Raw genomic sequence first — 12,541 nt, 5'->3', positions numbered from 1 at the left:
CATATATGAAAAAGTTGCTCCTGTAAGTCTTAAACTGAGATTTCCACTTGGAATATACAATAGTATTTTGATACATTTTGCTAAAAAACATTTCAGATAAGTAACCTGCTACAAGTTACCAAATGAAATACTTATTTTTCTAATCTGTTTTTGTTTCTAAAAATTCTACACCAGACTTAAAATTTAAAAATGGCAATGTAATCTAGATAATACTTAACATGGACTTTACGTTAACGTACATTTTTTCCCTTGAAACATTACTGTGCCCACAATTTAGAGAAAAAAATTACAGAAATTAAAAAAAAAACCAACTTCACATGAAATGCAGAGTTTGAGCAGTATAAACATAGATGTTTTAGAAATAATGGACTCGTAAATACTATAGTCTACAGAATTCAAGGATAACAGACTAAAAATAAAATGCTGCTATAGTAGTAAAGTCTGGATGTAAGGAATAGAACCAGGTCCCCCAGCCAAACATTTGATGAAAATGCAGCTGAAGTGTAATTGTTGGTACTTAGAAATATCCGGCCAGGTAACATGTACTGGGAGAACCTTACCTTTAAGAAGCCTTTTGGGCTCTTGCTCAGCCACGCTGCCACCTGCCAGTGACCAGCCGGGGCTCTTGAGGACAGGGTGCCACCCCAGAGTCCTTTTGTTGAGCTGTGGCAAATAGATAAGCTATGGAGCAAGAGCCAACGGTTTGCCTCCAACAGTGGCAAGGAGAGATACTTGCCATGGAAGGCATTTGTGAGCTTGGCCATCTTCTCCCAGCCACCCCCTTGTATTCCTTTAGTACCCAGGACAGGCGCTGCAGGCATGCCGGAGGGCACACAACCTTGCCCTATCATTTTAGAATCGAGATGTGGAGTGGTAGATTAAACCCTTTTGAAACCTACTGATACCGTCTCCTTCCACAGTCTCCTGTTTAAGGAGTGCCGCTTCATTTGTTTTAAAGTGATCTTCTAGTTCTGTCAAGGTCCTTTACTTCTTGTTCTCCCAGTCTTTCAGTACAGGAATTCCATATGCATCTTGCCCGCTGCCTGTGTTCCGGTAGGCTCAGGAGATTGCTGGCATGTGCGTGGAAGCGCTTTCTCTGGGAAGGCCAGTTGATTCCAGCGAAATTACTTTGGCCCTCCTCCTACCCAAGCAACTTCCCAAACAAAATAACCAACCAGAAGTCAATTTAGAATAAAAACATTTTAAAAAATTCTATGCGGAGTCAAGTGACCTGTATAGAATATACACCTCAGCACATGCGGACATGTTTTTGACAGGTTTCTATTTAAGAATGTACCGACGTTCCTATTTTCCTCAAAAATTCTGTGGTATACAGCCTATTTAGAATGGCCAACAGGAATTGTTAGGTTAGCGACATACTCATCTTCACTTATTTCCAGTGCACCCACCTAAAGCATTCACTGTGTCCACATCTTACCCGAGTTTGTTTTTCAGGTGCACGTTACAGCGCAAAGCAGCATTCGGACCTTTCTGGTGCAAACTCCCCTGTCCAGCATCTACCAGAATTACAAGCCATACCTCAAACTACTCTCATTTTGAAAGGCTTATCTCAGCAAATCCACAAAAAGGAGAAGCATGAATTACTAGGAAAGGAAGGTTTTTTAAATGAAATAATAAAAGCAAACCCACATTAACATTTCACATCTCTGAAAAAGTGTCACTTCTTGCAACATGCTACTGTTTCACACACAAAATGCTACCAGCTCCCCTTCTACTTTACTGGTTCCCAGGCTTTCTCACTTTCCCCAGTTCATAAGGGAAACACAAGCATATCCAAACACTTCCAGACCTTCCCATCTTTCTTCCATGCTCCAGAAGTATAAAAAATAAATTGCTTTTGCCAGATGTGGCATATCACTTACTACTTCTAATACCACTAACAACTACTTGTCTAGATGAGATGTCCATAGTTTGCATTCCAGTCAGAACATCTGCAAAAATGTATATTCCTGCATCCTGAAATTCACCACTTTGGCTAACTTGCCTAGTTCTCCACGGCAGGTACGACAGGACCCTGTACCTCTGGATTTGTCATTCAGAGTACTGCCACAAGTACGATTTATCTGGTGTAATACCTTTGTATGGTGCCTGTCCATCATGTAGGCAGTTCACTACAACCTAGGATTAGGACAAGCAATGAAAATCACGTGAATTACATGAAAATGTAAAACCAAGTACCGGTGACAGGCCGTAATCATTAATAAAAAAAAAAGGGGGGGGGGGGGGGGGAAGTTGTTTACCCCCCTTTGAAATAAAGGCTACAGCCAGAATCCTTCAGGGGTTTATGCACCAAGCTATTTCTGGACCACAACTGATGTCAGTAGGATTACTCACATCGAATAAAGTTAACTTTGAGTACCAGCTTTTGCAGAATCAGAACCCAATTTGAAATACCTCAAAGCTATGCAAGCACAGTAGCTGAGAATAAGATACACTTTTAACAAAGAAAAAAAAAAATAACTTGGAAACTTGTATTTTTAGTAAGAATATACTAATTATGCACCAATAGGCTGCTATTGCCAAAAAACCCAGGGCAATGGGAAAGCCACTTGCTTGACAATTCACAAGGCTGCATTTTGGTATCTACAGGCCATGGACCACAGACTTCTTGGGCAAAATGAATTGTATCTAAGCAGAACAACTGAAATCACGGTTACTATATTGACAAGAATGCCAGAAACATTTGACTTAGGCTAGGCAACGTTTCAGTTTTCCCTTACACACAGCCCAGAACTAACATGCGAAAGTCTCACAAGCCCAGCGACTGATTTTTCACACAACTGACTAGTGGGTCACAGGCAAAGCCAGCAATTCCACAGCAGGGCAGGCTCGCGCGAAAACACACTGCCTCCGATCGCCTGCAGATTACTGCCTCTGCCTCATCAATCCTTGTGCCTCTGGTCTTGTGCAGATTATCTGAGGATTTATTTCCAAGGAACAGCAGTTCTCAGGCAGAACCAGTTATCTGAGGTGCAGTTTATATGCATGAGAATACAAGACACCGAGCAGACACATGACTCTTCCCCCTTCTCCTTTCCAAGGCTCCGAGGGCTCCGGTACAGGAGCTGATAGACCAGAAGGGCAAGATTATAATTTAGAGAACAACCGAGTTTGTGGCGGTAGCTTATTCTGTTCCAGCTCAGATAAATAAGCATCTTTCACTGCGGCAAACTGGCTACCTTTGCAGGGCTGTTGTTACTTTGTGGTATAGTTAAAGTGGCAAAACTGAAGTATAGGTCAGGTATTTATGCATACTTATTAGCATAAAACGTTAATTTACATAAATGGGCAGGGGGGATCAACAAAGGATTTTATTCTTTTGGTCTGACACCAAACTTTGTTCTTTGAGTAATCTCACCAGCTTTAAGAGATGAGATGCCTGTGCTGCATTAACTGGCATACTAGAAAACCACTTACTGCGAGTAAGATTGACAGATTAAATTATCTGCCTCAAAAATATCCCCAAACTCAACTAAATGAAAATGGGCTTTTGTGGTTTGGGTTAGTTTTTTTCGTTTGTGATTTTGGGGGTACTTGGAGGGTGGGGGGTGGGTACTAGAGATGGAGAAAATAGGGGGGGGTTATTAAATAAATGGGGAGTTATAAACATTAATATCTTGCAGTCTCTCCTTTTGGAATTCCAAGCAGTCTGTGTTTGTCAAAGGGCATCAGCATGTACAATCAGCTGGGTGGGAGCAGATGAAGTTTGAACTTTCATAAGGTCACAGGTATTCACATCACCTCCAGCAATATCAAAGTTTCAAACTTAAGAAGAACTTTAAATCATTCCCATCTTTTCTTTTCAGTTCAGAGGCTTCCTTCTTGAGCTATGATAAGAACTAATTTCAGTGCTGGACAAAAGAATAAAGTCTGCAAGTTCTCATCTATCCCTACTAAGGTCTATTTAAGTGCCTCCTAGTTTGGTACAAGCAACAAATGTAATTGCTTCATGGCCTGCGGGTGCTCATTGAACAAAAGAAGCTTTTGTGAATAAACCACAGGTGTTACCTTTCTTGATTAAAGTGAAATATGATGAAAGAATCTACAATATCAAATGACAAATTTACTAAATACTGATTAAATTGCCTTATTTAAGTAAATTGCATCTAGTTAGGATAAAATATACACCATAGAAATGTAGGAGTTTGTTTTATCGCTCTACACTTAAAGTCTCACATAACTATTCCTTAATCCTTTATTTATTAATTCAGAACCAAGAGTGAATAATGCTTAGCAGATACCCTTTTTTTAATGATCCACTTGCTGTAGGCACTGTTTCTGTAGACTTACCATAAACGTTCAGATTAAGATTGCCATCTATATAAAACCCGACATTAATTAGCTCAATGTTTTCAAAATCAGCGTAAGCATTTACATTTCCTTTCTCATGCTGAAGCAAGCTATGAAATGGTAGCAACCACATCAGAACTCTAACAGCAGAGCAGATCTTAAACCAACAGCTTCTAGGTAAAAGGCTGGAATTTAATACTTCTTAGAAGCGTATGACAGAATGAATTTACCTTAAATTCACAGACATTTCCATAAGGTTTAGCGTTTTCCTTTTACTTATTGAACAGTTTGAGCTGCTTATGAATAAGACAATGTGCTTGTCCCGGTTTGTTTAAATACACATATTAAAAAGAATACATTATGACCTCGGTCCAGATTATTATGAGAAAGACGGCAATGAAACACTAACAGGTTTTTACTCAAATGAAATTCACTGTGATTAAATATTTATATTACTAATTCATTCTCTATCTTAAGTCACTGGCTGTTTTAATAGAAAATTTATAAAAAGGAATGATATGAAGACTTGTCTATCTTTAGGTTTTGAAATGAATTATTAACTAATATTAAAATCACATAACCTTAAATGGTAGCAGTGTTAACTCATGGGCTACAAGGAAACTAAAAGTATATTAACTTAGATTTGAATTTGTAAGGCTTTTTTCTATCACACAAGCATACCAGATGAGCATTGATCTTCAATAAAGATTGGGGGAAGATTTTACAGTAATCTGTGGAAGCACTCATAGGTTATTTGAATGCTGGTTTCTAAACCATTGTTGCTCCTTCTAAATTTTGTGTAATGCACAAATAGCTACCGCTGTCCCCGAGCTTGCTTACTTGGAACTCAAAGGGTTTGATCACTGCACTCCCTTCTGTATGGGAAAGGGCACAGAATTTTCATGTCAGAAATAGCTATGCCAGTCAAATGATGACAAAACATGCTTTCTGTTACCACTTTGGGGCTATCACAGGATTCTCCAAATGTGTTAAATAATAATTCAAACGCTTGCATGCATTGTTTACTTTACATCTATAGATATTCTCCTTTAATATTCAGATCTGGAGTATATTAAATATGCTGATCTGAATCAGCCTGAAAAGCTATATATTCAATTTTAAAAATCTCTAGCTGCAACCCTCAATTTAAATTATTAGCCAATGTTCCTTTTCTAAAAACATTATCAGCTAAAATTAAAAGTAATAGAATAAAAACTATGAGCACATATTACTGTCATGAAGAATAATGCACAGATGTTGCGCATGCTTTCTTCCCTCTTTGCATTAAAACAATGGTTCTCTTTTGAAAACAAAATCATTTTGCTTTAAAGAGTGAAAAAATATATTAGCTTGTTAATCCAATAAAGTTTTGAAATGCTCATAGGCCAAAACTTTCAAAACAAATCTCCTAGCTACAGTTAGGAACTCCTGGAAAAAAAAAATCAGAATATTTCTGTGATTCATCAGTCCAGACTATTATTAGCTTCCTTGATTTACAGAAGATTGATATTTTGGAAGAAAATACTGATTACAAATCCAGCAAAGATTACGTAGCAGGTTACACAGACTTTTCTCACAGCAGTCATTAAGAAGGATTTGATGCTTTTCTTCCCTAGAAAACAGATGATGTAACCGGGTCACCCTTAAGTATAGGTTTGAGTACAAAAAACCCACAGGTTCAACCCGCAACTGGAACTTCCCAGTTAAAACAGGTTCAAACCCCAACTGGAAGTTCCCAGTTAAAACCCAAACCCTGTTACCACCGCTGGCATGCCCTGGCCAAGGCATACGTGTACAGAGTGATCCAGCTAATAAGCCTGGTAGCAACAATTGCCGATAAATACTCTGGGCAGGGGGAAGAAATCTTCAAAACATCATCCACCAGCTCCATCAGGAGAGACCTGAACCTCTGCTCATCCAGTCTGAGGCCTCAGCTCTGCACCGTCTCATCATTTAAGCCTAGCCTTAGGTAGTACGTATAAAGAAGGACCTATTTCATTTTTTTCCCTCCATTCTGACATGAAGAAGATACAGGCAGGATAAAACTTGTGTTCAAAATCTTCAGTGAGTCCTTGAATAGTTGGTTTCATCATCGTGAGCAGCCTCCTAGAAGTTAATATTGCATCTGGAGCAGAGGAACAACAATCATAAAATCTTGAAGGTTCAAACCAATCTGACACCAGTGCAACCAAGACACTACTCCACTGAGGAAAAGCATCTAGTACTGTAAATTCAGAAATGAGTGATCTTGAAACAACTTTCCCTCAAATCAAGACAGAGAATTTCTGTATTGTTTCCCTTCAGGAATAATAAGTTGGCTAAACAGAAGAACCAGGGCCATGTGTCAGAGCCTGGGCAGTGCTCTCCCCCACCTCGGTGCAGCTGTCTCGCCTCGGTTCAGACCATGGGGAAGAGCTGTGTAAGGAAGAGATGTCAGAGACCTCGGTGCTGTGTTTAAGCTGAGCCTCTCGCTGCTGCCCCATGCCTGAGCTATGGTGTGGGCATGCCCATGGCTGGCCACCCACCTCCCTGAGCTCACAGCCATGAGGACAAGCTGTGGGAACAGCACCAGTGCTGTCGCGTTAGGTCAAGCCACTCATATGTTCCTGAAATGCCAAAAAAAACCAAAACCACAACTGCAGAGGTAAAAAGACCAATCTACTTGAGCAGAAGAAACCCTGGAGATACGGGGAAGTAGATTGATAAAATTCTTTGTTTGTTTTCCCTTGGATAATTTAGTTTTGACAAATCAGAACTTTGATTTTAAATTACTTCCCAGAAAACTCAAGATTAGCTCTAGCCATGGACTCTGTACTGGGATACAGAGGGATCTGCAAACTGAACAAGTACATCAAATCAGTTTTTCTTTCCCACCAAACACTTAGCGTACCTGCTGCTTAAAATTGTGGCATAACTTTATCTCTAGAACACTAGAACTAGGGAGAAGAAAAAGAGTAAGATATTTCCTTTCTCCTGACAGACAACTAGTAAAACTTAAGTTTACTGAAATACTAAACCAAGTGTAAACTAGCTATTAAGATACTAAGGACAAAGAACTAGTGTTTTGAGAACCTTCTTTAAAATATCCTAAATAGCAATTAAAAATAAACTGTCCAATGGTATCAAGCACTCTGAAATATCAAGTCACTTTTCAGTGTCTTTTGTTGTGCATCCAAAATCTGTAGTACTGTCTAGTGATGAAGATATTGTGGTGTTCGCATTAACACTATGTTACTCTTAGTACCCACACAATATTCTTACTGCATTTGACAAGGACTGTTTAAGAGTTAATAGCACTGCGTAAGACCACTTCTCTGATCTACAAACACGGTAAGATGCATTATCTTCAGAATTATGTTAGCTCTAGAGTTAACCACAGGATGAAGAGATGCCATCTCCGCAATGAACCTCATTTTAGCACAAGGTAAACACGCTTCCCCCACATCAGCTAGTCTCACAGCATTAGCGGTGTGTTGTGATTGATTACCAGCAGAGTGTTGCTGAGATATGGATTTGTATCTCAGCTTTTTATCACTACGACTTGCAAAAGGCAGTTCCTTATTTACAGACTCTAGCTGTATTAAGTGACATTATTAGGTACTACTTTTGTTTAAGTGACACAAAGGCTTACCATATTGGTAGTTTATGACATACAAGCTGTTTTAATCTGATGACTTACCCCTCACTTTTTCAATTTGTAAACAGGAGCTGCAGCACAAGAACATATGGTACTAAAGAAATTAAAGCTAAAGTAAATGGCATTAAAACAAATACAACAATAGGATACTCAATCTGAATTACAAACCTGGATCTGTATTAAGACTTTTAAAAACAGGAAATAAAAACCTAAATTAAAAAAAGACCTAAAAGGTTAATTTTCATAAGATCATTTCAGGGGTTTACTGCATTTGAGTAATTTCCTTATTAACCCTCATTACTTAGAACTTATAGTTGAATGAATAAATCAGTACACATATTTTTTAATAATTGCAACTAGGTCTGAATACCACACATTACTAAAAATCAGTTGTTTACCTTTTTAACTTTTGGGTTCGTAACACATTGCTTCTGGTACAGTAAAAAAACACGTTATACATTCTCAAATAAGTATTACAGTAAATTCACTTACTTTTATCTATAAACACCATCACTGAGCACAAAACCAAAAAAAGAGCCCAGCAAAACTGCAAGCCTAATAATCATACACCACACCAAATATCAATTAAAAAGCAATGAAAAGAAAAAAAAAATACATTTTCCTAACATTCTTACACTATAGCAGCTTACTCAAAGGAATTTCATTGTACTTTTTATGTAAATTGGAAGACTTCCCTCAGTATTATTATGCAGATGAGCTCCAACCTCTAGCATATGAAGCAGCATATACCATAAAGGGTCCAAAGTAAAGACATTCCTTATGTACTTTAATTTAAGCATGTGCTTAATTTATACCAGTTGATTTGATATGTGGGATTAGTTCCATCAACTTGTAATCTAGCGACTCCAAAGACAGTGTTTTGGTACAGCCTTTCACACAGTGACAAAAAGAATTTTTCTCATACAACGTGTGACTTCAGCTAAGTATTGCAATAGAAGTATTTTAACAGCACTATGAAGACTTTCATGTAACTTCCACTGCTATACTGCGTTTCTACCCAAGTGAAATACCTTTTTTCAGAACAATATGTTCAACTTCTCTGTGATTTCTTTATTTTTATTATAGCTTGGAAGGTTGGTTTGTTGTGTTTGCTTTCTTTTAATCTACAGGTATCTACTTGGTTGTCTGCAGCAATGAAGTGTCTCATCCACATAATTTTACAGAGAGGAAACTGTAAACAGAGTTTTCCGATCTCCTATCTATACACATATAAGCCATCTTGAGACGTATATTTATGAACGAAACAAGACTGGAAGCAGGACCTGATTTTAGCATTCTCTTAGGCTTCAGAACAAGGATCATTTATGACAGCGCTTCTAAGCACAAAAATCCCTAACTTAAACTCTATACAATATGCCAACGCTAACATTGACAGACTCAATGCAGACTAAGCACAATTCCTACTGACATGAGTAAAAAATACTCCTTTTGGGGCGACAAGAGAAGCAGCTGCTTAGAGGTGGTTTCACTCTCAGCTGTGTGAAGTACATTGTACCGATTCCGACATCTCCCCTAGCTGGCCAACTCGTAACACGTAACCCTTGGCTGGCAAACACCAGCAAAGAATGAAGCAGAGGTTTGAACTACTTAATTTGGTACTATTTCTGGCATCTGATACTTTGTATTTACTGTACTGTCCTAAGTTTGCAAACGTGACAGCAACTGCTCACTACTACTCCCCCAAACAGGAGAGGAGACAGTCAAGGAAAGCCGAGCAGTTCACTGTAACAACAACAATCCATCCTTGACCTGGCACACCTGGGGGTCACGGCATCCCAGTATCACTCAGAGTTTTCTCATTTTAGGAAAAGCAGTTAGCAGCTAAATAAAACCCACAAAACTCGTGACAATTTCGAGGCTTTGCTCACTGAAGGAGTGCCTGCAGTTGCACCTTTCCCTGGCAGCCAGGCACCCCAAGCAGCCCCTCAGGCCATTGGGAATCCTAGCCAAGGCCTTTCCTCAGTTTTGACAAACTTTTTTTCCAAAAACCCAACCCAGGTTAATCCTTCCCAAGGAAGTATCAACAAAACAAATAGCCAGTTCTCTGTACCTCTGCTGCCACTATTTGCTTTGAAGAGTTTTGTGTCTGAATTAAGAGAAAAAGCGCACAGCACAGCAATTCACTGCAATAAGGAATCTGATCAGACAATTACCTAAACAGACACGGATCCCTTCTTCCCTCCCCAACAAGAACAATTTACTTAGTGAATAATCCAGTGTACTTTATGAGCCTAAAGTGCAGATACCTCCGTTGAGAATATAATACTGCTTCTGTAAAGGAAGTGTCTCCTGAACAGATGGAAAGATTTACCTCTTCAACAACCCCTACAGATAGGGGGAAAGCAGATACACACTAACAAACGAAAGCATTTCCATTTAGATCATTTCCCCCCCCAGATACAAGTTATGATGCAAGAATTAAGAAAGCTTGCATGTCACTTTGCTGTATTTCCACACATTAGCCTTTATAAAAATGGAAATGGACTCAGCATTCCTCATTCTCCTTGCATTGTTTATTAAAATTGAAGACAAGAAATCTTGTATCTGGCGCAAAATTGTGCTGGATATTCATTTGATTCCCTTAGGGTTTCCAGAAAGGCTGACATACTGTTAAGTGCAAATCTTTCCTGAACTTCCTTTGCAAGACTAAGTGAGGAACAAGGTGCTTAGAGGAACTCAGTTTGCATTTTCTATCAGTATACATAGAATCCAGACTTCCATTTCAGCTCGTTCCGCTCTGGGAAATTCATATTTTATCTAAATTACTACTCCCATGGGAGCTAGAAAAATTCTTCAACTTGGTAAGAAAGGTGGACTGGGGTTCTTCGGGATTTTTTTTTTAGTTCTTGGTTAAGTAGTAACAATTTGATTTATGGAAAAAATAAATTATCTGTCTTCCCCTTCAAAACATAACAAAGAATGAGTTCCTTCTTTCTGACCACGAGTAACATAAGTGTGAACAGAAGCTCCAGCGGTACTGGAACTTGATCAGAAGGGCAGATTAGAGGCAGGTGCCTTAAGTGTCTGGCCTCAACATTGGAGAGGAAGAAGCAACAAATTCAACTCCTCAGCACAGGGTATGAATCTCCTTACTTTCTGGTCCTAGGTCTTCACTAAAGCTGGACACTGAATCTAGACACAACATTGACAAGAATTTTGCCACTGATTTTAGTAACAACAGCCTCCAGCTGCTTAATGTAAACGACGTGCCAGTACCTTGAGGCACACTGGTGGCAGTTGGCTGTCTTTATGGCAGCTACACTTCTAAAGGATTTATCTCAAACTGTAGCTGGCTGCAAGGAATGTTCCATTAAAGTCTCTCCCTTCACAGCACAGGACTTCAGCTATGGGCCAGATGCTAATTCGTCCTACCCTAATTGTAAGGATGAAGTGGATATGAAAAGACAACAGAATATCCTTCTTTTAAGACTCAAAACACCTGTGCAAAATCTGGTGTCACAAGGTGCTGAACAGAGGTAATGATCAAATATGGTTTTGGGAAACAAACCCTGCATTTTTCTGTAATCATGATTTCTGATGATTTTTCTAGTGATAGCCTAAAAAGAGGAACCTGAAAAGATTTTCTTGCAAATCTTTCCAAGCTTCCATTAAGTATCTGCATAAAGACAAGTGAGTATTTTTTTCTTTTTATTTCATCTTTTTACCTTTTTGGACAAGTCAGGAAAATTACTACTTATCCAACCACACTCAGAAAATTAAAATTCTATTATATTGAAATATGGAGATACAATAACATATAATTTTGAAAGCAAAATCCTCAAAGCTTATTGCAGAGACAAAATTTTCACTTCTTTGGCATTTAAAATACAGAAACAGTTTTGCCTTAAGACCAAGCCCTTAAGTCTGCCATCTGTACTGCACTTTATGCAGAGAATTTTAGAATATTCTTCCAGGGAAGAAGACCTAAGCAAAGGGCAGAGCAAAAATATCATCTCCTTACACTTCCTACAGAGACAAAAAACTGAGAGACAGCTTGCCATAGAGTTTACATATTCTATTTTACAGTACCTGTACAAGAATAATAATTTATGAATGTCATACTTTATGATTTATGATGATACTCAAATATTGCAAAACCTTTACAGACTACCAGGCCTATTTCAGTAATCATTAATTTACAAAGCAAGAAACTAATACTTACATAGCTGTGACTCTTAAGGAAATCTGAAGGGTTGCTTGTGCAGACTTTATCCCCTTCCAAGCCAATTACTCTTTTACAGATATTTGATTTGGGGTCATTTGGGCTTTTCACAATTACAATATCTCCTCTGAGAGGAAAAAAAACAGAAAAACAGAACTCTAAATACAAACTATTTGGCTGAATACATGTGCATCAATGTGTATACTCCAAAAATATTCATGTACATTAAGGATACTTCCTTCTGCTGAAAATCGTCTAGTTTTCATTTCTTCAGTTTTACTCAGGGTGTAATTTTACACACAGTTCTTAAAGTACATTTGGAGAGAGTCTTTGTTATTTAGATCATATATGAAACTTTAGATGTCATTTTAATTGACTCTGATGAAATGAGTATCATTTAATTTGATCCT

General features: G+C 38.4%; 1 protein-coding gene across 2 annotated transcripts in view; it reads right to left on the bottom strand.

Annotated features, from left to right (window-relative positions):
* Positions 1-12,541, bottom strand: part of IMMP1L (inner mitochondrial membrane peptidase subunit 1) — a 36,508-nt gene that overhangs the window by 5,871 nt on the left and 18,096 nt on the right. For both annotated transcript variants that reach the window (XM_027782485.2, XM_005234459.3), the window contains one exon: positions 12,132-12,258. In XM_027782485.2, coding sequence (XP_027638286.1) covers positions 12,132-12,258 — 127 coding nt within the window. The remainder of the gene's footprint in view (positions 1-12,131; positions 12,259-12,541) is intronic.

The sequence above is a fragment of the Falco peregrinus genome, chromosome 9, assembly GCF_023634155.1.
Source record: "Falco peregrinus isolate bFalPer1 chromosome 9, bFalPer1.pri, whole genome shotgun sequence".
NCBI classification, from domain to species: Eukaryota; Metazoa; Chordata; class Aves; order Falconiformes; family Falconidae; genus Falco; species Falco peregrinus.
The sequence above is the reverse complement of the archived record's forward strand: the minus strand, read 5'-3'. Positions and strand labels throughout refer to the sequence as shown.